This window comes from Mus musculus, chromosome 13 (assembly GCF_000001635.26).
Source record: "Mus musculus strain C57BL/6J chromosome 13, GRCm38.p6 C57BL/6J".
Classification (NCBI taxonomy): domain Eukaryota; kingdom Metazoa; phylum Chordata; class Mammalia; order Rodentia; family Muridae; genus Mus; species Mus musculus.
Genome location: NC_000079.6, coordinates 116886803 through 116910046, shown reverse-complemented (window position 1 = coordinate 116910046; position 23244 = coordinate 116886803). Strand labels below are relative to the sequence as shown.

Here is a 23244-nt window from a genome sequence, read left to right as displayed (position 1 = left end):
CGATGTTAGTGACTAGGGTCTACCTCACACTTGATATGTATGTCTAGGTCTTTGAGCTTCTTTCACCGTGATGGATAAGGTCCAAAAATCATGTTTCTGGAATCAAGCTGTACCTGCTTAATTTTATCCTGACAGTGGTTCAAAGGTCTTTTAGGTCTGACCTTTGAAAAAATATTTAAATTGGGAATAAAATTGAGTTACTTAATTTCACTGAAGCACTAGCTTTATGAGATGAAGTGGTCCGTATCCCTATAATCTTAACATGTGTATCAATCACATATAACTATTGTCTTTCATATTATGTATCATTTCTATCATTCTTTTATTCCTCATATCCACAGACTTGTTTTTTTGCCACCCTGTTATCTACTATGCTCATTGATTTATTTTATAATTCAATGTTGGACACTACATATTCAGTTAGTCTGTGTCCTTAGCTGGCCCCACAGTATATCCTGCAGACCATCCAGGTTTTTGTTTTGTTTTTTTTTATCTAGTCTGTGTCATTTTGGATATTAACTGAGGTCATCAGTCAGTGATTGTCTAAGATTCGCCCTCTTAGCTATGATTCTTCAGTTTGTCCAGCAGGAGATGAAATGCTTTTCACAACTTAGTGTGTTTTGTAAGGAAAAGAGTGTGGTAGTGACTTATATCCTGAAGTTCTGACAGCTGGAGAGGCGAGCTGGGAATCGATTGCTACCATACCCTGGCTCCCTTGACACCCTTTACCAGCCTTGTTCCCCTATCCTTGCATTATCTCCCTGGTCTTGCACAGCTATTGCAACTAGCTCACAGACACTAAGGGGACCGTATTAAGACAGTCTACTTCCTTACATATGTGCCCCTCAACCTTACAATTTGAATGTGACTAGTATGAGAACACTGTCCTACATAAAGCTCTGATATGAAGTCCCTGCTTACATCCTACTGACAGGAGAGAGCCAAAGGGGAGACACCTCATTTTATGACCCTACCGTGATCTCTCTCAATCATGTTCTCTGCTTTTCTTACTGGGTTTACTGGGGTCTCCTGAGAGCAAGTCTTAATAAGTGTTTGTCCCAGATCCTTCCTTCGGGTCTCCAGAAGATTATGACTTGTAGCTGCTCTGTTTGGCAGTGTGAACCTGGGAGGTTGGTCTCCTGCAATAACCAACTTTATTCAGGGAATTGGACAATTTAAATTCTGAGGGTTAAGCAAGGTCACGTCAGCAAAGCTTACTTGAGATCAAGTTGTATCCAGTCAGGAGGGCATGGTCACATTAGTTGAGGCTGTATCTAGTCACAAGGACAACTTGAGCTTGGAACCATCATTCCGAATGGTGATAAGGGGTAAGATGAAGGGTGATCTATAGGACATGCCCTGGGAAGGGCACAAAAGCACATCCCAGGAACAGCCTATGTAATGGAGGAACAGGGATTACAACACTGTGGTCTTATTTACTTGGAGTCTCCTCACTAGGTCTGAGAAATCTCCTCGTATAGCTTTATTCTTGGATGATGTTGTACCATCAGCTCAACATGGGTGGGGCAGGAGAGGAACCAACAGCCAGGAAACCAGGCCGGGCTGAGCTGAGCTGGCTCTTCATGGTCAAGTTGCCCAAGAATTTACTGACTGTATGTACTTCCTTTGCCCATTGTGTGAGATGCCTTTGGCTTTTCACACCCTCTCTCACAGGGTGGGCATTTGGAGCCAGCGAGCAAGATCCTGGAAGTTAGCTTAGACTTGTTTGTTGGTTGGTTTGTTTGTTTTTAATAGTAAAGTTTTCTTCAACTCTCTTATATTGCTTCATTTTCCTGTGGTTGAGCCCCTTTTCTCATAGTTCACTAGCACACTAGTTAAATTGTAGGTTGTTCAGTTTTTCCTTACATAGCTATCTTACTAGTAAATTCCTCCAGTGGTACTACTTTCTTATTAAAACCTTGGGGAGAATTTGATTTAAAATGGACCATGATGCATACATATATATATGAGTAGACACAGAGACACTGTGTCTGAAAGGAGACAACCAATTTTTCCGGGAAAAAAAATTTAAGGTTTAGCCTAACTTACAATTTTGATTATTGCAAACGTAAAATGATGGAAAAATATTTTTGTTATTAAATTTTAATAAGTACTTAATTTTATACTGTTTTCAATAATTACAGTATTTTTTCTGAATTTTCTACATGCATGCAATGTGCCTTGATCAAATCCACTCCCTTCTAATTCCTTCCCTCCTTCCTCCCTTAATTAAGGTCACAGGCATTTTCTCCCCCTTCTACCCCCATACATCCTATCTCTCTCCTTTCTAAACCTTCTGAAGTCCCTCAGTGCTATAGCTAGTTGCTAGTTGAGGGCCATCTACTAGAGTTTGAGTAGTCTCTCAAATTCCTGAAGAAGTCTCACTCTCCCACTCTCTCTCACAGTAGCCATTAGTGACCACTAGATTCTAAGTTGGGAGGCAAACTGAGTCTCTTCCATCCAATCTGGTATTTTGTTTGACTTGATCCCGGGCATTTAGTCACAGCTGCTGTGGATTGCAGACCTACCATGTCCAGAAAGCATCATTTTGCTGTCTGACCAGGACCTCTGGCTTTTACAATCTTTCTGCCCACTCTTCTGAGATGATCCCTTCCCCTCAGGTGGTAGGAGTATGATATAAATGAGATGGTATTTCTTGAGGGGTGTTTTGTAGCTTGCCTTTAAGGCATCAACATTTATAGTAAGCGGAACTTGTAAAAGTTTGTGACTAATCCAAGATTTAGACTGACCTACTTAGGAGTTCTTTTTGAAAAGCATTTTCTTCTCTGTTCTAGGAATGTATGACTAGCACTAATTTGAAGTACACTATTTACTTGGGGGCTAATCTGATTGTGAGTAAAATTAATAGAAGAAACAGGACACATGTTTTATAGTTTGAAATTAAAGATAAGGATAATTTTTATTGTGTATGATTTAAACACGATTAAGCTTGTTACAGTAATAAGTATTACTTAGAATTGTTGATCTATAAGTACAGTTCCTGATTAGAGGCACAAGCCCTCATTTGTTGGAAATGTTGAACATCTGCCATTAGTAAACTTTTTTGTTTAAGTAACTCACTATTGGTATCTCTACACCTATGCTTGCTTGATCAGAGTGTTAGGATAATTTCCACTTGTTTTATGCAGCCTTCCTGTTGCAAAGAAAATTATATGAAGTAAGAAAATTTTATTAACTTTTATATTATTTTAATGTGAGAATTCATCTCTCTGTCAAGTTCTATTTCTTTTCCATCTTGAATAAATCTTGTGTGGAATCTGGTAGAATAGACATTTCGTTCTTTCTTTTCCCTCCCATGTGCAGACTTTACTCCTCAGAAAGGTGTACAGGACAATAGCCTGGTAGTCTTTGAAGTCCCTTTCAAAGCTTTTCACTTTTGACAATTTCATACATGTGTGTCAGTTTTTACCGTTTTCATTCCCCCATTATCCTCTCTTACTCCTTCCCTCTTCTGCTGAAGTCTTTCTTCTTCACAGCAACCCCCCTCCTATGTTGATGTCCTGTCTGTGACTCTGTGTGTGTGTGTGTGTGTGTGTGTGCGTGTGTGTGTGTGTGTATGCATGTGTGTCTCCCACTGAGTTTAATTATTGTTGCTCGGATGAGCATGAGTGCAGTGCTATTTATTGGAATATAGGCAACTTATCAGTGACTATATCAATGAAGAAAAATTAACTTGCCTGTAGGCCAGTGATTCTCAACCTTCCTACATGCTGTGACCCCAATTCCTCATGTTGTGGTGACGCCCCCACCATAAAATTATTTTTGTTACTACTTCATAATAGTAATTTTGGTTCAGTTACGAATTATAATTAAATATCTGATATGAAGATAGTCTTAGGTGACCCCTGTGCAAAAAGATCATTTGACTCCTCCCCCAAAAGGGGCCATGACCCACAGGTTGAGAACCCCCGCTGTAGACACTGCAGGTTAAGGCCTCCTGAACATGGTCCCAGGATGATGGATCCTATGCAGCTAACCAGCACCGTGGAGAGGTCCTGAGTTCGGCACCAAGTCGTGTCCTGTAAACTCATAGCACTCTTCCCTGCTGTCTTCTCTTTTGTGTTCTTTCCACCCAATTTTTGGTCATGTTTCCTGAGTGTTTGGTATACTGCCATAGAAATTCTGTTTATGAATGATCACTTCACAGTGGTGGATACCTGTATTTTTATAAGAGAATATTTGTCACAGTTTCTTTTTTTTACTAATCATTTTATTTGTTTATATTTAAAATGGTTTTCCCCTTCCCAGTTATCCTTCCACATCCCCTCCTCCCTCTCGCCCTTCACCTTTGCCTCCAGGAGGGTGCTCCTCCACCCACACACCTACTCCCCCTTGCCTTCTTTGTCCTGCTCTTTTGATGAAGCACATTATTTTAGAAGAGTTTATCCACATTTCCTGGCTTACTCACACTTTATAGTTCAGGATAATTTTCAACTCATGATTACTGGTTTTCAGGAAGTTATTAAGTTTTTAAAACATTGTTAAAATTTTACATAAAATGCTTTTAGAGCTCCTGAAAACTAAAGATAGTGTTGAGTTTCTCTGTCCCCTCTTGACTTGTTTATATTATTTCATTAAAAGGAATCACTTATGGTTAATTACATTCATTTTAACAGTATTAGTCATTTTATCACTTGAGCTTTGGAATTTTTTTAAAGTAGCATTTCTTGAGCTGTTTTGCTCTAAAATTTTTAGGTCATTTAGATTGTATTGCTGCTGACGGAGTGAGTCAAAATGTGTTATTTATAGTTCCCTTAAAAATTAATCATTTTGTTAAAGCATGGACACTCATTGTCTAGTCTTTGATGCAATGACTAAGACTTTAAATTTTGGTTATTAGTTTTTAGAATTACTTATAATATACTGGTAAACATCATTACCAAATATCGCCGTTTCCCTTCTCTATGTATGTCTTCTCCCCTGAACAGTTTTAATTCTTCCAGTGTCTTTGAACCTTGCTATTGCCTTAAGAGGGCACCTAATGAAGGAGCTAAAGAAAGTGCCCAAGGAACTAAAGGGGTCTGCAATCCGATAGGAGGAACAACAATATGAACTAAACAGTACCCCCTCAGAGCTGTGTCTCTAGTTGCATATGTAGCAGAGAATGGCCTAGTCGGCCATCAATGGGAGGAGAGGCCCATGATATTGCGAAGATCATATGCCCCAGTACAGAGGAATGCCAGGGCCAGGAAGCAGGAGTGGGTGGATTGGGGAGCAGGGCGGGGGGAGGGTATAGGGGGCTTTTGGGGATAGCATTTGAAATGTAAATGAAGAAAATACCTAAAAAAAAAAAAAAGAGTAAGCCAAGGCCCTTGACATTTCTCTCCCTTATTTTCTTAGTCATTTTTATTTCTGCCCATGAGAAAAATCCAATGTTTGAAATCTTGGGGAAGAACAAAATCTAGTCCCTTTCTTCTCTTTTAAAGATTTATTCTCACTTTATGCGTGTTGTGCCTGCATGTATGTCTGTGCACAGTGTCTGTGTCTGGTGCACTCAAGTCTGGAAGAGAGCATCCAATCTTCTGCACCTGAAGTTAGAGACACTTATGAGCCATGTTGTGGCTGGGAACTGAACCGGATCTTCTGCTGGAGCAGTAAGCTCAGAGCCATCTCTCTAGCTAATTGTTTTTTGTTTGTTTGTTTGTTTGTTTTTAATCCTATTCTTTGAAAAAATATTGTATGCAAATTTCAGGATTTTTTTTTCTTTTAATGAAGTGACTTCTTGTTTGGGACACATGAGATTGGACTGATGATCACAGTGTCCTTCGCTTATAAGGAAGTTAGAGCATCTTTAGGATGGACCTCATGAGTGTCTGGGGAATGACATGTGCCCACCCTGAGTAGGGCAGCGTGGACTAAGAACTGTGAAACGTGTGTGAATGAGCGTGGCATCCCGGCCCTTACTTTTAATGGCACATTGGGTACCCATGCGGTGTCATACTGTGATTTGTGCACGAGTTTCCCACCACTTTTGCACAATCACACAACTCTATTTCCTTTCTGTCCCCTTCCATTTTTTTCCTCCCAGAAAATCCTCATCAGGAAACTTTTTTTTTTTTCCAATCTGGAAAATTAAACAAAAGCCTTGACTTCAAATTCCCTTTCCGCTACTCCTGTAGCGCTGTTTTCCTGACTGTCAGATTTTATTATTAGATCTTTCTCTGCTCCCTGCATTGCTTCTTTCCTCTCTTAAAATCCACAAGGACAGGGTTATGGGCCATCACTTCACCCACAAATCAACATTTACTGTGGCTTCATATTGCTGAATGCCATGTGACCAGTTCTGAGTACTCATCTTAACTTTGCATCTTAATTGATAATCTCTTTTTTCACCTTTTTTGTAAGCATTTTATGAATGTTCGTTCAGCGAGTGTTCTGGAGTCTCCACCCTCCGGGCTGTCCTGCTTCAGGCTTCTTTGCTGGATGCCTGTGCACTCACGCATGCACATCTAGGAGGCTAAATTACTAAGGGAGGAGACAGTTTTACATATGTGTATACAATGGCTGTTTCAGATTCACAGCTCTGATTCATATTTCTACTCGAATGCCCTCTATCTTTTCTTGATCATTTTCACCCTTCCTCTCACATACCAAATTAACATTTCAATTTTGAAATATTTAAAATCAAATAATCATTTTCACTTCTTTAAATAATGATTTAAGGGTAAGTCACTAATTTTGAGAGTTATTGAAGTGTGTGTATACAATGTGTGTAAATATATATGTATATGTACATATATAGATATACGTGTATATAATGAAATATGAACATCAAGAAACTATACAGTAAAAAAATGTACTGTACTTTATCTTCATTTCCTGTTGTTTAAAAAACAAATATTATATATTAACATGTTTCACTTACAGTTTCAGAATGTTGCTTGAACTATCTGAAGTATGGTTACTAAAACTATTGCTTATTTTGAGGTTCCTTTTCATATTCCTATGTACAACATAGACAGATATTTACATTAATATGCAACCTGCAATGATCTTATATTTCACACTTATGTAACTTAAACAATGTCACAAAGAATGGTGTCCATCCTTCCTGTGTGTATGTGTGTTTGTGTGTGTGTCTGCACATGTGCACTAATAACAACTCCGTCATCTTGTGCATGAGTCTCAAGTCAGTATTTAACTCTGTCCCTCCCCCCTCCCCTTTTCAGTGCCCACGGTTGATGTCTTTCAGATTTCGACAAAAGAGCGGTTTGGATTGGGACATCAACTGAAAAAGTAAGTTTGCTGAGGAGTGAAAAAATGAATTTCTTTTCACGATTCTCATTCTGCTCTTTTGTTCTGTTTCTGTTCTACATCTCTTTCAAGTGAGTCCCTGGGGTTGGAGCATCATCTTGGCACAGAGAACTGTATCAGTGATTCTGTTCGCTGAGCTCACTTTCGAGCTTCCAGGGCCCTTCTGTCTTCCTGTCCACATCAGCTCATCCTTCCACACCCCACACTCTACCCTTCTTGCTCATGTGGACCTGGGGTCTCGGTCTCTGGTGTGTCCAGCAGAAGGAGCAAAGGCAGGAAGATGGGCAGGAGAAGGAGGGACTTCTCGTTTGGGAGTCACCTTGAGGTGGTTTGTTGTTTAAGTTCGTTTTTTCCATCTTGCTGGGCTGGCTCTTCAGCATTTTGTATCTGCCCCTTCCCAACACTCAATATGCAGTTTCTGCTACGTGTTCCTTTGGTCTGGAGAAGACAGCAGGTTAATACCTACTGACTCTGAGCCATTGCTACTTCCCACATATGCTTTGAATCATTCCTTTGTGAGTTAGTTCTTCCTCCCTCCCTTTTTCCCTTTACCTCCCTTTTTCCCTTTACCTAATAGTATCTTTCTTAGTTATTTTTATTGCTGGGATGCAACATCATGGCCACAGCAACTTTTAGGAAGGAAAACATCTAATTGGGGCTGGCTTTAGAGGCTTAGTTCATTATCATCCAGGAGGGAAGAAGCATGGTGGTTCCAAGGCAGACAGGGAGCAGAGAGTTCTACATCTCGATCAGCAGGCAGTAGAAGGAGGCTACATACCACACTGGGCTGAGCATCTGAGACCTCAGAGCCCAGTGACACACTTCCTCTAAGAAGGCCACACTTCATAATGGTGTCATTCCCTATGAGCCAAGCATTCAAACACATAAGCCTATTGGGGCAATTCTTATTCAAGCAACCACAGTATCTCGGTTTATCTTTATCTTTTTTTTTTCTTTAAATAAATGGACATGGTTGTCTCAAATCATGGTGTGCATAGAGTTTATTTTAATAGGCCAATACATTCTTTAATATATCATCATTAGCATTTATGGCCTACCATTTCTGTCGTCACTGAGATTCTGGCATACTTTGGTACCATTAATAAAAATGAAGTTGAAATAAATGGTGACCTGTTGGGTGTGTTGACAAAAGATGAAGCAAGCTTTTATTTTTGGTCCTTCCCCACAGAGACTTACTGATATGGCTTTTAGCTCTAATTCACATTTATTTTCCTATTTTTAAGTTTGCTTTACCTAAAACCTTGTTTCTTATTTGTTTGTTTTTATTTAAAAAAAGGGGAGGGGAAGCGCTCTTGGTAGAGCTGAATGAAAGGGCATCGTATCTTTGAGTAGAGAAAGAGCAATGGTGAGCTACAGAGTACAGAGTTGACCTTTCAGCCTTTTTCCAATCAGGTGTATATGGCCACATGTGAAGGCATAGAGCACAGGTGGGACAAGCAAGTCTTTGTGGATCTTGAGAGCCTGTGGTTTGACTGAAGGAAATAACTATACTGTCTAAATGGTATCTTTTGCTGACCTTCCATACACAGGGAGCACAGACTATATTTAGATAGGGTTGAGATGAGCCTCAGCTTTCTATCAAAAGGTACCAGACTCCCTACCTACCTCAGTAGTCTTTAGCAATGCATACCAATTACACACAATATTGGGATAGCACATGGTGATTCTACACACGTTCAGCATATTTATATTTTCAGCATCACATCTCTGTGATGAAACTATTCCAAATCTTCCAGCTTTATGAAGAACACAGACAACATTCTTACCTGTGATCACGGTGGTGAGCAACAGCACACAGAACTAATTTCAATCTCTTTGTGACTTAGTGCTTATTGCTCTAACTTCCTGCCACCCACCTCTGCCCTGTCTCCAGCCTCTGATCACCGTTCTATTCTATAATACTTGCCTATTTAGTTTGTGCACAGGAGTGAGATCAACAGTTTTAGATTCTACGTAGAGATGAGAGCATTTCTTCTCTGCCTGGTTTCTGTTACTGAGTATGACCCACAGTTCCATCCATGCTGTTTGCAAACGGCAGGATTCTGTTATTTTTGTCCTTGTCCTGCTTCATTGTTTTGATTTCTTTGAGATAGAGTCTTACTGTGTAGCCCAGGCTCCACCCTCCAGTGTCAGCCTCCCAAGTGCTGGACTTACAAGTCTGCACTGCCACCTCCAAGCCCTTAGCTTGTTTCCATCTTAGGTCTGTGTTGAGTAGTGCTACAGCAGATATAACTGTGCAAAAGCTTCTTCTCTACTCAGTCTTTTGGTTTGGATAAATACTGGTGGGATTGCTAGAGCATGTGTTAATTCTATTTTAATTAAGGAAATCACATTCTATTTCCAATAGCGACTATCTAGACTATAGTGACTGTCTGTCTGTCTGTCTATCTATCTATCTATCTATCTATCTATCTATCTATCTATCTATCTTCCTGTCTGTCTGTCTGTCTGTCTGTCTGTCTTTAAGTGTGTGTGTGTGTGTGTGTGTGTGTGTGTGTGTTGTGTTCATTCTCTTCCAACTTCATGTGGGTCCTGAGGTTGTCAGACTTCATAGCAAACATTTTGCCGGCTGAACCATCTCATGGGTCCCCATCATGGTCGTCTTAACCAACACCATGGGCTCTCTTTTGTGCCCATTTCACCCCCACTTCCTTTCTTCTATCTTTAGATGAGAGAAACAAACAAGCAAACAAACAAAACACAAAACAAAACAAAAAAATCTAAAAAACCCTGACTGAAAATATTGACATATACCCCAGTTAACCATGGCCAAAATATAAATAATAAGTTCTGTACTTGTCAAAATTTCAGCTCTTAAATGTGTAAGAATTCTTGAAGGACTATTTATTCTTTCCAGTCCATAAACTTGATTTACTAAGAGCCCATTAGATCTGGTGCACTAATGCAGTGGCTTAGATCCTTGATCAGGATGCAGCCCACGTCTTTCTCCTTCAGTTTAATGAATTTTCATTTTCATCCTATGCCAGCAGTTATTGAGTAATGTTCTAAAGGAAAACACTTTTAAAAGTCCCTGTGCCCGCTTCCTTTTCTCTGGTGCCGGAAGTCTTCTGTGATGTCTGGCCCTGTTCATATCTTAGGCCTCTAGGATTGTCATCAGCTTTTATGACACTATACCAAGGTATCCTTGTGGACATATGAATTATGCATGGCTGTATTTGAAAGAGGAGGAAACTTCTCTTTTAGTGGCTCAGATGTTGAGTCTAGATGCTCACACAAATGTAGAGTCAAATAATTAACTCTTAACACGTGGGATTCTGTGTCTTTAAAGCTAAATTTAATTTACAAGGGGTGTTTAGTATAATATAGTATGCAATTTTCTCTTTCAAAGACTCATGGGATATCTTTACATCTCTGTGCTGGAATTAGTGAGGCTTCTCCAGGGCAATGGGTGTCTCTTTTCAGATGGACTTTATTTCTTACATGAGTCTCCCCCACCCCCGGCTTACTCACCCTGTAGAGGATCATGGGGCTAACTTTACATTATGTTGCTTTGGACAAATTTTGGACTGGCTGTTGTTGTTGCTTGTGGGATGGTGTCCATCAAAACAAGATAAGAACTAAAATAACACAAAAGTATCAGAATAAACAACGTTCTGCCTAGAGCATCTTATGAGAGTATCACATGAGTTTGGACAAAGGAACAGTGTCTATAGCTGTAAGCTTGAGAACATACAGAATGTATGCTGTGGTTTGTGCTTAAGAGATGCTTGTGTATTATGTAACATTTTCTGTTCATAGCTCTGTCTTGGTGGTTAATGTTTTAGGAAATGCTACTTGCTTCTATGAATGAATTTTAATTATGTAGCTAATTTGCTAGTATGGGTTAGATTATTTTCCATGTTTTCATGTTGAATTTCTGTCCAGTATATGATTAAGTTTCTTGAATTGTGTTTTTGTCTGTGGTTCTTCTGGTCCTATCTAGTCAAAATAATATCATTTGAGGTTTCTCGTCTCATCTTCATGGTAGTTCGTAAGAGTCAAAGTGGTTATTTTACCTAGAACATATTCAAGGAGGCTATTTTGGAATTTAGGCTACTTATGATTTCCATAGATTTTTGTTACGTGCATAACCACAGTCAGTGTTTTCTGGGATCCTTGATCCTGCTGTTTTCAGGCACCAGGACCGAGTGCTTAGCATCTGTCGCTGTCCTTCCAAACACAGACACAGATTCAGTCACTTACTCTCCATGGTAACTTTGTGACACACAGAAGCTATTATCATTTTGCCACAGTGATGAAACTGAGGCCTGGAGCATACAAGTAGTTTCTTAAAAGCCAGACAGCCAGCAAATGCTAGAGTTTGGGTCTATTTCTAGTTCAGTCTTTCTGAGTCACATGCTATCTGTCATATAAGTATAAGCCATTGCATATGTTGAGGAATGTTTTTGGCATTGAGTGAATATTGTGTGAGTGTTGAGTCAACCAAAGAGCTTAAGAGAGAATACTTAAATATTGTTCATGTCTGACCTGACATAGAAGTTGTGATCCATGGAATGAGGTGTCTGCCATTAATGGTTGACTGTATCAGTGATAGTGGGAAGAGCCCCATAGCCATGCATGACTTTATGCCTACTTGATCAAAGATAAATTCTGTTTATGAGAATTTAGTGTGGGAGAAATTGGTGTGGGTCTTCTTTGGCATCATTACATATAAAATGCAAATGTAGAATTAGGTAACAGTTCCTAATTTGTGAAGTTCTACATTTATAGAAATTCAGTTTACACATGAACTGTTTGGCCCCAAATTTAAATCAACACAGTTAGGACAGTTTTACCAGATGGTATGTGCTGAAGCTGGCCATGGCTGACAGTGACAGTATAATACTACTTGTATGTGTTTTTCTTCTGAAATCAACAGAAGGCAAATCATGATGTTGCCTCTATATATTCTCCTCCTGCCCCCGCTCTATCTGTCTATCAAGACAGCCCTGAACTTTTGATCAGAAAGTAGCTGAGACACCACTTGTCTAATTGTTCTTCATTTAGTAAATACTTAAATCTTCTATGGCTCTGTTATGAGAAGGTGATCATAGATCACACGTGGTCATAGATATACACTATACACACAAGCACACATATTTGCATGCACTTTCGATCAGCACTGACATTAACTGCTTTACAAGAAGCAGCTGTCTCTCTTTATATCCAAGGACAACCAGGACTCATTGCACATTTAAGAGCTGCCAATGTTAGCTGGTAAGGCCACACTTTGGAATAACAGTATAACCTGAAAGTGAGAGATATTTTGGCCATTTAACCTGTTAAATTCTTTGGTTCCAATTAGCTTACCCAGTGTGTACCTTGTAGCCTTCTTGGGTCATAGGAACAGGAACTTTCTTCAGCATAGGAAGAAAAGAATCTGAATCTAATTGGTACAAAAAATGGCTCCATTGAGTTTCCTTTTTATCAAGGAGAAACAATGATCACGATGATGCACTCACCTTTCTGAGATTCCGAGTAGGAAAACAGTCTTCAGATATTAAATAAAAAACAGAATAAAAGGGATGCCCTGCTCTTAAGCTCCAAGGCAAATGTCCTGTGCAGTTAGCATCACAGCATCAGAGAACACAATTTATCCTCCTTCTTTCACCACTTCTGCTCCCCTAAGGGTGTCAGACAATTTTCTGAACACATCCCAGATAGCGGGAGGAAGGCTACCCGAGTAAGAAATGCTGAAATGGACTAGTTGAGGCATGAAGGATGTTGAGGAATTTTGGGAATTGTCTTCTTGCTCAGACTCACATTTTCTCCACTGAGCAGATGCCTTATTTGAATGTATGGAATAATTACTATTTTCTGGAAATAAGAGGAAATTTTTCATGTACAGGATTCCATTTTAGTCCCTGGCACAGTCTAGCTGATAAACAAATACTGGCATCAATTTTCTCTCCTAGAAGCAGTTTATAGAAATAACAAAAGAACATGACAACCAGGCTTGAAGGGATTTTTTGAAAGAAAACAAAAATGTTGAATGTATAATATGTATAATATATAATTGTAATATTTCACATGTGCAGAGATTCATCGTCACAGGATCCTTCTGCCCTGTGACTGGGAGGGTGGGCTCATAGCCTCAGCCTCAGGTCCTTTGCAGATACTTGCTGTCAGAGTCCATAGAACTGTTTTCCATGAAAAACCAAGCAGCCAGATGGTGTGGAAAATTCTGAGGCTAGGAATTAATAAATTCCAGCTTTATGATAATAACTATGATATTTTAGGAATATGCATTTTTTTCAAAAAGTATATATAGAGGTGAATGGGCTGAGTTTGATGACTATATACTTTTATACAACATTTATCGCTCCACACAGTTTTACAATTTGGTTTTCTTTTCCATGAAGAAAAGGCACAGGTGGAACAAAGAAGTAAAACTTGGAGTCACTTCAAATAATTCACATAAAAGTTATCAATCCTGGGGGCTGCTCTCAGGATTCTCTTCAAATCCTTTGCTTCATAATTTCTCCAACAATTTGAGGAATTAAATTATGGTAGTATTTTGTTCTAATTCATTAGTAAGTAGGTTTCTTAATCTCTTCTTGATATAAGTCATCGTAAAAAAAGTCATGGTAATTTCTTATATTCTGGCTTCTTTCATATGAAAATTCTTTCACAACTCATACTTAGCCTTTTACTTATGACTATGTTATATATCCTTGATAATGTTTTCTCAGTGCAGTATATATCTATTGGTGCACACCTTAATGATGGGGATGGTAGCACACACCTTTAATCCCAGTATTAAAAAGGCAGAGTGTCTGTGTGAACCCTGGGAGTTCAAGTCCATCCTGGCTCTTGTAGCAAGTTGCAGGCCAGCGATACACAGTGCTTTCAAAGCAAAATAGCAACAAAGCCCCCAGACCAATTGGCCAACCATCTAACTAACAAAACCAGAAGTCCTTGTCAGGTGCCATTGGAACTGTGCTAACAGTACTGCCTTTGCGTTGACAGAATCATGCAGACGTTTGTTTCTCAGCAGTGGAAACAGAGCAAAGACAAGTCCAATTGCCCGCACGGTAAGAAGCTGTCAGAGAAGAAGGTGAAGTCACCTCTGCATTTGTTTTCTACCCTGCGCAGGTTGGTAACAGGCATCTTCATCCTTGTCTCAGTGCAGAGCCCCCATAGAGTCGGTCTCCACCTAGCTTAGAAGTATTCTTTCTTGCTAACTGGCTACTTATTTTGTTTATGACTTCCAAGAAAAGTCGGAGTTACAGGTGCCCCATCTAAAACATAGATGGGCATTTGTCTGTTTTAGTTGATATTGTAAAATGTAGTAAATTAGATTTTTCTTTTGAAATAAAGTAGAGATGTCTCCAAAAGTTAGTTCCTTCTGGGGTTTTTGTCTAGGTCAGAGGGAGAAGCCAGGTTATGATCTTCTTGTGCTTATCAGCAAAGATGTGGTTTAATTCCTGTGATCCGTTCTGCACCCAAAGCAGGGTGTTGGTTGATGGAGTGGCCAACATTTGTCCGGTGGTTGAGCTGGGGCCCTAAGGTTAGGTCCAGTATTTCCCCTGTGTTAATTTTTGCTCATCTCCAAGGTCGCCCAGCTATCCTCCCCCTGGTTGTGGCAAAAGCAAATCCAAACTGAAACCCGAACAAGACGGCATCTCCAAAACACACAAGCTGCTGCGGAGGACTTGCTCCAGTACTGTCAAAGCCGATGATATGTGTGCCAAGTCGCACAGGACCTTCGGGCGCTCGCTGTCCAGCGACCCCAGGGCCGAGCAGGCGATGTCCACCATTAAATCGCACAAACTTTTGGGCCGGCCCTGCCCCTCAGCCGGCAAGCAAGAGGACTGCCTCACACTGAAGTCCCATAAGTTATTGACTCGATCTTGTTCTGGAGACCCACGATGTGAGCACAACACCAACTTGAAGCCCCACAAACTGCTAAGCAGATCTTACTCCAGTAATCTCAGAATGGAAGAGTTATATGGCCTGAAAAATCACAAATTGCTCAGCAAGTCTTACTCCAGTGCCCCCAAGACATCGAAAATGGAGCATTTCAAGGAACCCAACGCAGAGGGCAGGAGGCTCTCGCTTACCTCAGGGCTTATCGGTATTTTAACACCATCATCGTCTTCTTCCCAGCCTCCTGTGCGTAAACACTTTCATCTTGCCTTCTTACATGTAGCTAAGGGGCAAGAGATTTGTTTGCATTTTCTTATAAGACCTGGGAGAGGCAAGAAGCAAGACACATGTTATTTGTTTTGATTTTAAATTTGCTGTGTTTTTCCTTTGGAAATATTATTTTTTGTGTACCCAGTATTTACAGCTGGCCCAGAACAGTTAGTATGGGTTCTGAAAAAAAATGTAATTATTGATTTGCATTTTGGTTCATATTCCTATCACTGAATACTACTAAAAATTGAAGGAATTCAATTAGATTTGCAAAGCTTTTAATCTTTATTAAGTAGGCCATGTAGTCTTCTCATCTCATGAGTGGTGGAGGACACTTGTCTCATAATTAAGAATAATATTCTAGTTATATATTAGAGAATTTTGTCTGTGAACACTGTGATCAGTGACAGAGTCCAAGAGTCTCATACAAAGTTTTTCTCGATGACCATTCTGTGCTAATGCAGTTTCGGGGTCAGTGTGGGTTCAGTGGATGACTATGTGGTTGGCCTTACACAAAATCGACCTCTTCAGTGATTAACATTATAGCCAACTTCTGACAGACTTAAATTATACATGTAGTTACACAATAATGGTTGATGAAAGTTTTGTTTGCTCTTTTATATATGTGTATGTTGTGTGTGTTGTTTTAATGATTCATAGGGATACACCCAGCCATATATAAGTTGACAAGAATAAGAGACTGCTTTTAGGAAGTCATCTTACAAAGACTTTCCCCTACAACTGAATCACGGCTACTACTGTAAAATTATACTTGTATTAGGAAACCTTGACAACCTTTATAATTTTATATGAATTTTATTTTAAAAGTCCATTTAAAGGCATGCTCTTGCAACATGGAGAAAATTGTGTCAGTCAAGTACACAAGGATTGTTTTCCATGATAGTTTCACTGAGAAAGATAATTTCTGATAGTTTGTCAAAGAAACTGCGTATATTTTTTCATGTTCTTAGCCCAGTAAGAGATTGAGTACTGGAACCTTTGCTAGTAGCTGTATAATTTTCCTTAAAGGAATCATTGCAAGTGATAAGATTTAAATATTCTAATGAGGGTGTAGACTGTTTTGGGTCAGCAATAGAACAAATTAACTTTCTTTGCATGTAATAATGACAGCCATTCCTACTAAAAGATGAGAAATTAAGAATATCATTTTGTTTAGGCAAAGTTGCAGATGATGCAACTGTGACAGAATTAGTAAAGAAACTTAACATTTTAATAATATACTATCTGACAATACTAATGTGGCCATCTGCATTCATTTCTGAAGAAGGTAAGAGCTGCAATGTTACATTTTCCCCAATGAAAAAATTACTTTTTTTTTTTTTTTTAAACTTTGCTTTTTATAGACAAATGGTGCAAAAAGCATTCCAATCCGAGACCGCGGCTTCCTGGTGCAGGTATGAGCTAAGACCATGTACTGTTGGGAGCATCTAGTCCCTGCTGGGAGAGCACAGCACTCGAGAACCACACTGCTTATATCCTTGTATTGTTTTATCAGACCATTGAGTTTGCTGAGCAGCGGATCCCTGTACTGAATGAATATTGTGTGGTGTGTGATGAACCACACGTGTTTCAAAATGGCCCCATGCTTAGGGTAAGTTCCCATTGACTGAACTTCCACATTAACATGTAGTACAAGCAGAAGCATTCCAATATAAAAATAAATAAGCAAATAAAAGCCGTTAGAATAAGTACTCCCTAGGGCAAATTACTTAATAAATGATAAGTGCTATCATTTGCATGGAAAGGCATTAATATGACTTCCGGAGGCATCTGTGAAAGAGTAAGTAATTTCCTACTAAAACTGTGTTCCTTATTTCTGTTCTATCTTATCTGTTTCTATTTATTTCTATATTGGCAATAAGTCTCATAAACTGTATGTTTACATGCTTATTTAATAACACATGGCTTCTGGGAAACAGCCTTTTATAAGGCTAGACAACTTGAGTACTTTAGTGTGTTTGTTCAAAACCTCACAGTTTAATACAGTGTACAAAGAGGTTCCATGCAAATTCCACGAAGTACACAGTAGTGTTGGGAAAGTCAGAAGAAAGTCCAAATCGCCAGTTTTCACGTCACCTGAGATGTGTGGAAAAGGAAATCAGCAGATGTGTGTGCTTTGGAGGATGAGTTGTTCAAATTAAAAACTGGCACCTTTTTTTTTTTTTGGAATAATAACTTTATAAACTTTAATCAAACAAAGTTGAAAAAAAAAAACCCCACAAGTTTATGTAATCCTTGTGGTGAAGGAGAACTGTTCCATGTAGGCTCTTGTATGTGAATGATTGATTGATTCAGTTGGTGGTGCTGTTTGGGGACATTAAGGGGGTCCTTGTTGGAGGAGCCTCATCACTAGGGAGGACTTTGCAGATTTGTAACTTTTCCATCCATGCTGCTTTCTCTCTCTCTCTCTCTCTCTCTCTCTCTCTCTCTCTCTCTCTCTCTCTCTCTCTCTCTCTTCCTGTGTGGGCTTGAAATGTGATCTCCCATCCTCCTACTTTAACCCTGTTGCCATGGCTTGCCTGCCCTCCTAGTCCTCTAGAACCATAAGCCAAAATAGTGGCTTTCTTCTCTAAGTAACTTTTCGGCATGCTATTTCACCACAGCAACAAGAAAGTAACTAACACAATATTCAAGTCACTAAAATGCACAGTTAGGTGAATTTTAATATAATCATGATTATAATCCAGAACAAATGCTTTCAACTTTCATTCTTGTAGCATGGAGCAGTACTCTGTTCCCTTTTTGTCATTCAGCATTCCTCTTGATGGATGGACATACCACATAGGTTTATCCATTTATCCATTGGTGGAATCTGTAAGATACACATTTATTCTCTCTCTCTCTCTCTCTCTCTCTCTCTCACTCTCTCTCTCTCTCTCTCTGGAATGGCTGAATGGTTTACACCCTTCTCACTATCAGTATTATGACAGTTACATGTTCTCTGCATCTATATTCCTTCTCTATATTGAAGAACAGAATATGTCAGTGGTTGCTAGATACCAGGATGGGGAGAGAGGGCAAATACTGTTAGTAGTGTGGGCCTGCATTGTGAGATGGATCCATTAGACCAGGTAGCCGAGAACTACCTGGAAAGATACCCTTCTTCCTCTAGCAAACAGGACAGAGTGGCATCTGTCACCGGCCTTTCTCTTGTACTACTGCCTGACGCCAACAGTGGTCCCTCACCAGACACTGAGCCTATTGTTGGCTTTCTAGCTCCCACACTATGAGAAATTGAAGTTTTTTGTTGTTTTTTTTTAAATGGCAGTCTGCATGGACTGATGCAGTTGGATGTTAATTTTTCCAAAGCATGAACTGAGGATAACTTTTACTTACTCAGATATTTGAAATTTTCTTTCAATGATGTTTTAAACTTTTTAGCATATAAGTTCTATATTTCTTTGAATAATTTTTTATGTAAATGGATTTTTTATTTCATTTGCAGGTGATTCTTGTTTTTAATAAAGGAATACAAATGATATTTTTAGATTATCCTTGTATTCTGTAACTTTAATGACTTTCTTTCTAAGTTCTAATAAGTAATCATTGGTTTCTTTTAATGACTCTCCATAGATTTCTTAGGTTCGTTTCCCTGTTGCTATGATATTTAAGGGGAACTGGACCACCAGCTCATAACCCAAGAGATAACCACATATAAACAGAGGTGACTTATTCTTGGCTCATCGGTTGGAAGGTCCTAGTCCATGGTCAGTTGGTTATATTACTTTGATATAAACAGGACTCTTTGGGCAGCATTCAAGTCTAAGCTACTCCAGTCTCTTTCAAGAGAGAGGCCTCTTGGTTTTGTGGATTCGAAATGTACATAACTGGGTCTTCATTTCGTTGACACTTATGCTCCTTCCATTTTTCACTTCATTTATTTTTTCTAACTATTACTGATAGTAGAAGTACTGTATCTTGAGCTATCCATTTCTATGTATTTTTTTTTCATTGTTGGTTTAGCTCATTATTTGGAGGAGTGTCTTGCTCTACATGTTTACACAATATACTACATGATTGCGATACTTTGTATCTCTTGTCTCTATTAGCAGTTACCGCCTTTGTGTCTGTTTTAGCTCAGGTTATTGTAGTCTCTGCAAGTTCTTATCTCTTCTCTCAGCTCCTGCCTCTCTCCTTCCTACCTACTAATGAAAAAGCGTTGGCTGCCTAGTCATTTTCTGTATGCATTATGTCTATCCCTGTTCATTTGAGCTTCTTTTAAAAATTGTTTTTATTTTTTTTTTAATTTTTTACCGTATTCTTTTATTATGAGGTCATTAGAATGTTCTGCCCTTCATTTCTGATTAGTAATTTTATCACTTTTTTCATTTTTATTCAAGGTACTTTATTAATAATATAGAATATTTTTTCTTTTTTTTAATTAGATATTTTCTTCATTTACAATTTTTAAAAATACCAGCTGTGTGTGTGTGTGTGTGTGTGTGTGTGTGTGTTAAGTAGCCATTTTGTAGGATCTTATTTTAATTCCTCTCTTAAAACATTTTGATCTGTTTTCATAATGACTATTTAGGGCACTGAAATGAGCATTTAAAAAATTTAAATTCTAGTTTAGATTAAGAGCATCTTTATTTTAATAACATGAAAACTTTGTTCTCACGTATCCTTTAAAAAGTATTTACTATAGTGTGTGTTATTGTGATGTGGGGACAACACATGTCAGAGCACATGTGTGGAGCTCAGAGGACAAATGTGTGGAGTCAGTCTTTTTCCTCTGCCGCCCTCCAGGAATAGAGGCTCTCAAGCCTGTGGGGGGCCACTGCACTGCTGAGCTATCTCGCTTGCACAAAAGCCTGGTCTTCCCCCCTGATGTTGTGAACACACTACCTACCTCCTGTTTTATCAACACAGATTTAAAATAGTTGCTTTATGTAGTTTGCCTTTAAACTAGTAACAAACTGATCAAAGTGATACAAATAAAATATTGCATGTATGTAGTCTTTCAAAATTTTATTTGTTTGTTTGTTTACCGCTTTAGTTTCTTACCTGTGCTCATTATATCTTTATGAATCCTGTCTAGGGTTCGAGGAGTTTTAACTTGAGGTATTCCTTCATTATTTACAGTGGGAAGTTTACACTAATTATGAACTCTCAGATTTTGTTTGAGAATATTTTCATGTCATTTTTTTAAAGTTTGAAGAACAGTAATATTACACATAGAATTATTTATTAACCTTTTTTCTTGTTTTGATATCAGTTTCTCTTCTCTTTGATACTTTGTGTTATTGCATGCTTTTGTTGCTTTTGTTTTCTAAAGACAAATTAATGTGTCTGTGTGTGTGTGTGTGTGTGTGTGTGTGTGTGTATGTGTGAAGGATTCCTTCTATGTGTGAACTCTTCACATTGCTTCTTATGTTTTTGATTTTCCATGATTTTTCTCTTATTTTATTTTATTTTATATTTTATTTTATTGAGATAAGATCTCTCAGTGTGGACTCCAGGCTAGCCTGGAGCTTCAGGCTGTTATTTAGTAGTAGCCCCTGGAGTGCTGGGATTACAGATGTGCATTGCCAGGGCTCTCCGTGTTTTAACTAAGGTATGTGTACATCTCTCTACGTTTATCCTAGGGGAGTTCACTGGGCTTTCTTGAGGTATATATGTTTTCCCACAGACTTTCTTTTCTATTCTTTCACCAAATATTTCTCCACTTCTTTTCCTTCTCTCTCAGGACTCCAGCATCAATGACTTGTATGAGATGGTACTGAGTAGACCTCTTAGCCTCTGCTCACTTCGTTCTTTGTTCTCTTACTGAATTACACAACTTAGTTGGCCTACATTCTAATGTTCGTAACTCCCCAAACACATTCAAAGCATTCCCTCGGTGAACTTTAAATTAGTTTTGATAGTGGTCAACCCCAGAATTTATTTCCTTTTTATAAATTCTATTTATTGATTCTTTGAAAATACCATCTTTATTTAGATTGCTTGTCTTGACTCTTTAATCATCTTATAAATGTTGTGAATACAGTGTGTGTATTTTCCTGGACCCTGTTTCTCACTTGCCTTTCTGTACCTGGGCCTTTATTATTTCCTTGCCTGTCTGGCTTTCTTCCTCACTCCTTCCCTCCCTCCCTCCCTCCCTCCCTCCCTCCCTCCCTCCCTCCCTCCCTCCCTCCCTCCCTCCCCCTCCCTCCCTTCTTTCCTTCCAGCTAGGCATCCTGAATATCCTAATGCAGCTGCCTGTGAATCAGATCTCTGTCCTTCCTAGGATTTATTTCTTGACAAATTATCGAAAGTATCTTTCCATTTCTTTCAAGGGTGTGTATTTGTTGAGCATTCCTTTATTTAATACTTAACTTGGCTGTTTACAGTTCCACCCTGGCCTGAATTTCCTCCTTGCATTAATAAAAACATCTAGAAATGATATTTAATGCTATCTTTTGATTTTTTTGTTTGGGTTCTTTTTGTTTGTTTATTTTTAATTTTTTTGGATTTTTTTTTCTTTTCTCCTCCCCATCTTATAAATTAAATTTATGTTCTCGCTGTTTAGCTTTGGCTTGCTCAAGAATTATTGTATTTAATTCAGACTGTCTTGAGACTTGTGGCAGTCTTCCTGCCTAAGCCTCTCAAATGCTGGGAAGTTTTGTTTTGTTTTGTTTTGTTTTGTTTTGTTTTGTTTTGTTTTGTTTTGTTTTGTTTTTTGCCATGAGCCACTGTGACTGACAACCAATTTTTATTGAGCACGAGGTGTTCTGGCCAAGTGTATGGCCTTCTGTCTCCCCAGGCATCTGTAGAAACCGTTCATGCTTTTCATGCATCTTGTTCATCCTTATTAGTCTCTCCTTCCGAGCAGTTTTGTTACTTTATCGTTTACCTCGGTTGTCACTGCCTCTGTAATGACCAAGGACTGACTAGTGTTCAGTCCTCATCCTGGGTTTAGTGCTGGGTGAGTTGCAGGTCAAGCACAGACAGACAGACAGACAGATAGACAGACAAACAGGTGTCTGTCCACTACATAGAGTTCATCATAGCCCTTTGTGACTGTCCTCCATTCCCTTTTCCGTTTCAGGAAATGTAAACTGTTAGGAATAGTTCACATTCTTACCACGGTGTAACTGTTTGTTTTGAGTAAGTGCTTCTTGCCGTATTACAAACTTTAAGCTACTTTCCAAAATGATTTGAGTTTGTTAGAACGTTTTAATGGTGTTTTTAAAGGTTTTATAGGAAGGTGGAAGGTTAGGTTATCACTAAGACATTTTCATTGATGCCAGTGCTTATCTCAGTGGTTTTAAAAATGCATCCTACTAAGCCTGTGTTGTAAAATCCAGGTTTTAGTTTGAGAAACAGTGCAATATAGGAGACTGTGAAGATTATGATTGACCCAATATGTATCCTTATTATTTACCGAGGAAGGTCATCGTTTTGCACTGTGGACAGGCACAGATACTTTGCTTATTGATTCCTTACTACTACACTCTGGCTTGTGGTTCAAAGCGGTTGTTGTTGTTGTTGTTGTTGAATCACAGAGATTAAGCAATTTGCTCAACAACATTCAGATAGTGTATCTGGATGCAGAGCTTTGAACCTGATTCTGTCTGACTTCTGCACTCTCTATCTTCAACATTATTAAAGGATTAGTAGGCTGAAGACCCCATGGTCGATCCTGTTCCACTCTTTGAGGAGGGATAAAAGATTGTCTTGCTCTTCAGAATGTTTGAAAATATAAATTACACAGTCTATAAATCAATGATTTTTTAATCAGACATTTTTAATATCACAAGATTCACATTGATAAATAACAACTCTATTAGAATAATTTACAGATTTTCT

General features: G+C 38.8%; 1 protein-coding gene across 8 annotated transcripts in view; it reads left to right on the top strand.

Moving 5' to 3' along the window:
* Parp8 (poly (ADP-ribose) polymerase family, member 8) overlaps nucleotides 1-23244 on the top strand; it is a 175178-nt gene that overhangs the window by 115973 nt on the left and 35961 nt on the right. For 5 of the 8 annotated variants that reach the window (XM_006517719.4, XM_011244679.3, XM_006517718.4 and 2 more), the window contains 5 exons: nucleotides 7191-7257; nucleotides 14266-14391; nucleotides 14853-15411; nucleotides 16800-16850; nucleotides 16952-17047. In XM_006517719.4, coding sequence (XP_006517782.1) covers nucleotides 7191-7257; nucleotides 14266-14391; nucleotides 14853-15411; nucleotides 16800-16850; nucleotides 16952-17047 — 899 coding nt within the window. The remainder of the gene's footprint in view (nucleotides 1-7190; nucleotides 7258-14265; nucleotides 14392-14852; nucleotides 15412-16799; nucleotides 16851-16951; nucleotides 17048-23244) is intronic. The other 3 variants (XM_030247321.1, XM_006517720.2, XM_030247322.1) reach the window with 3 other exon arrangements.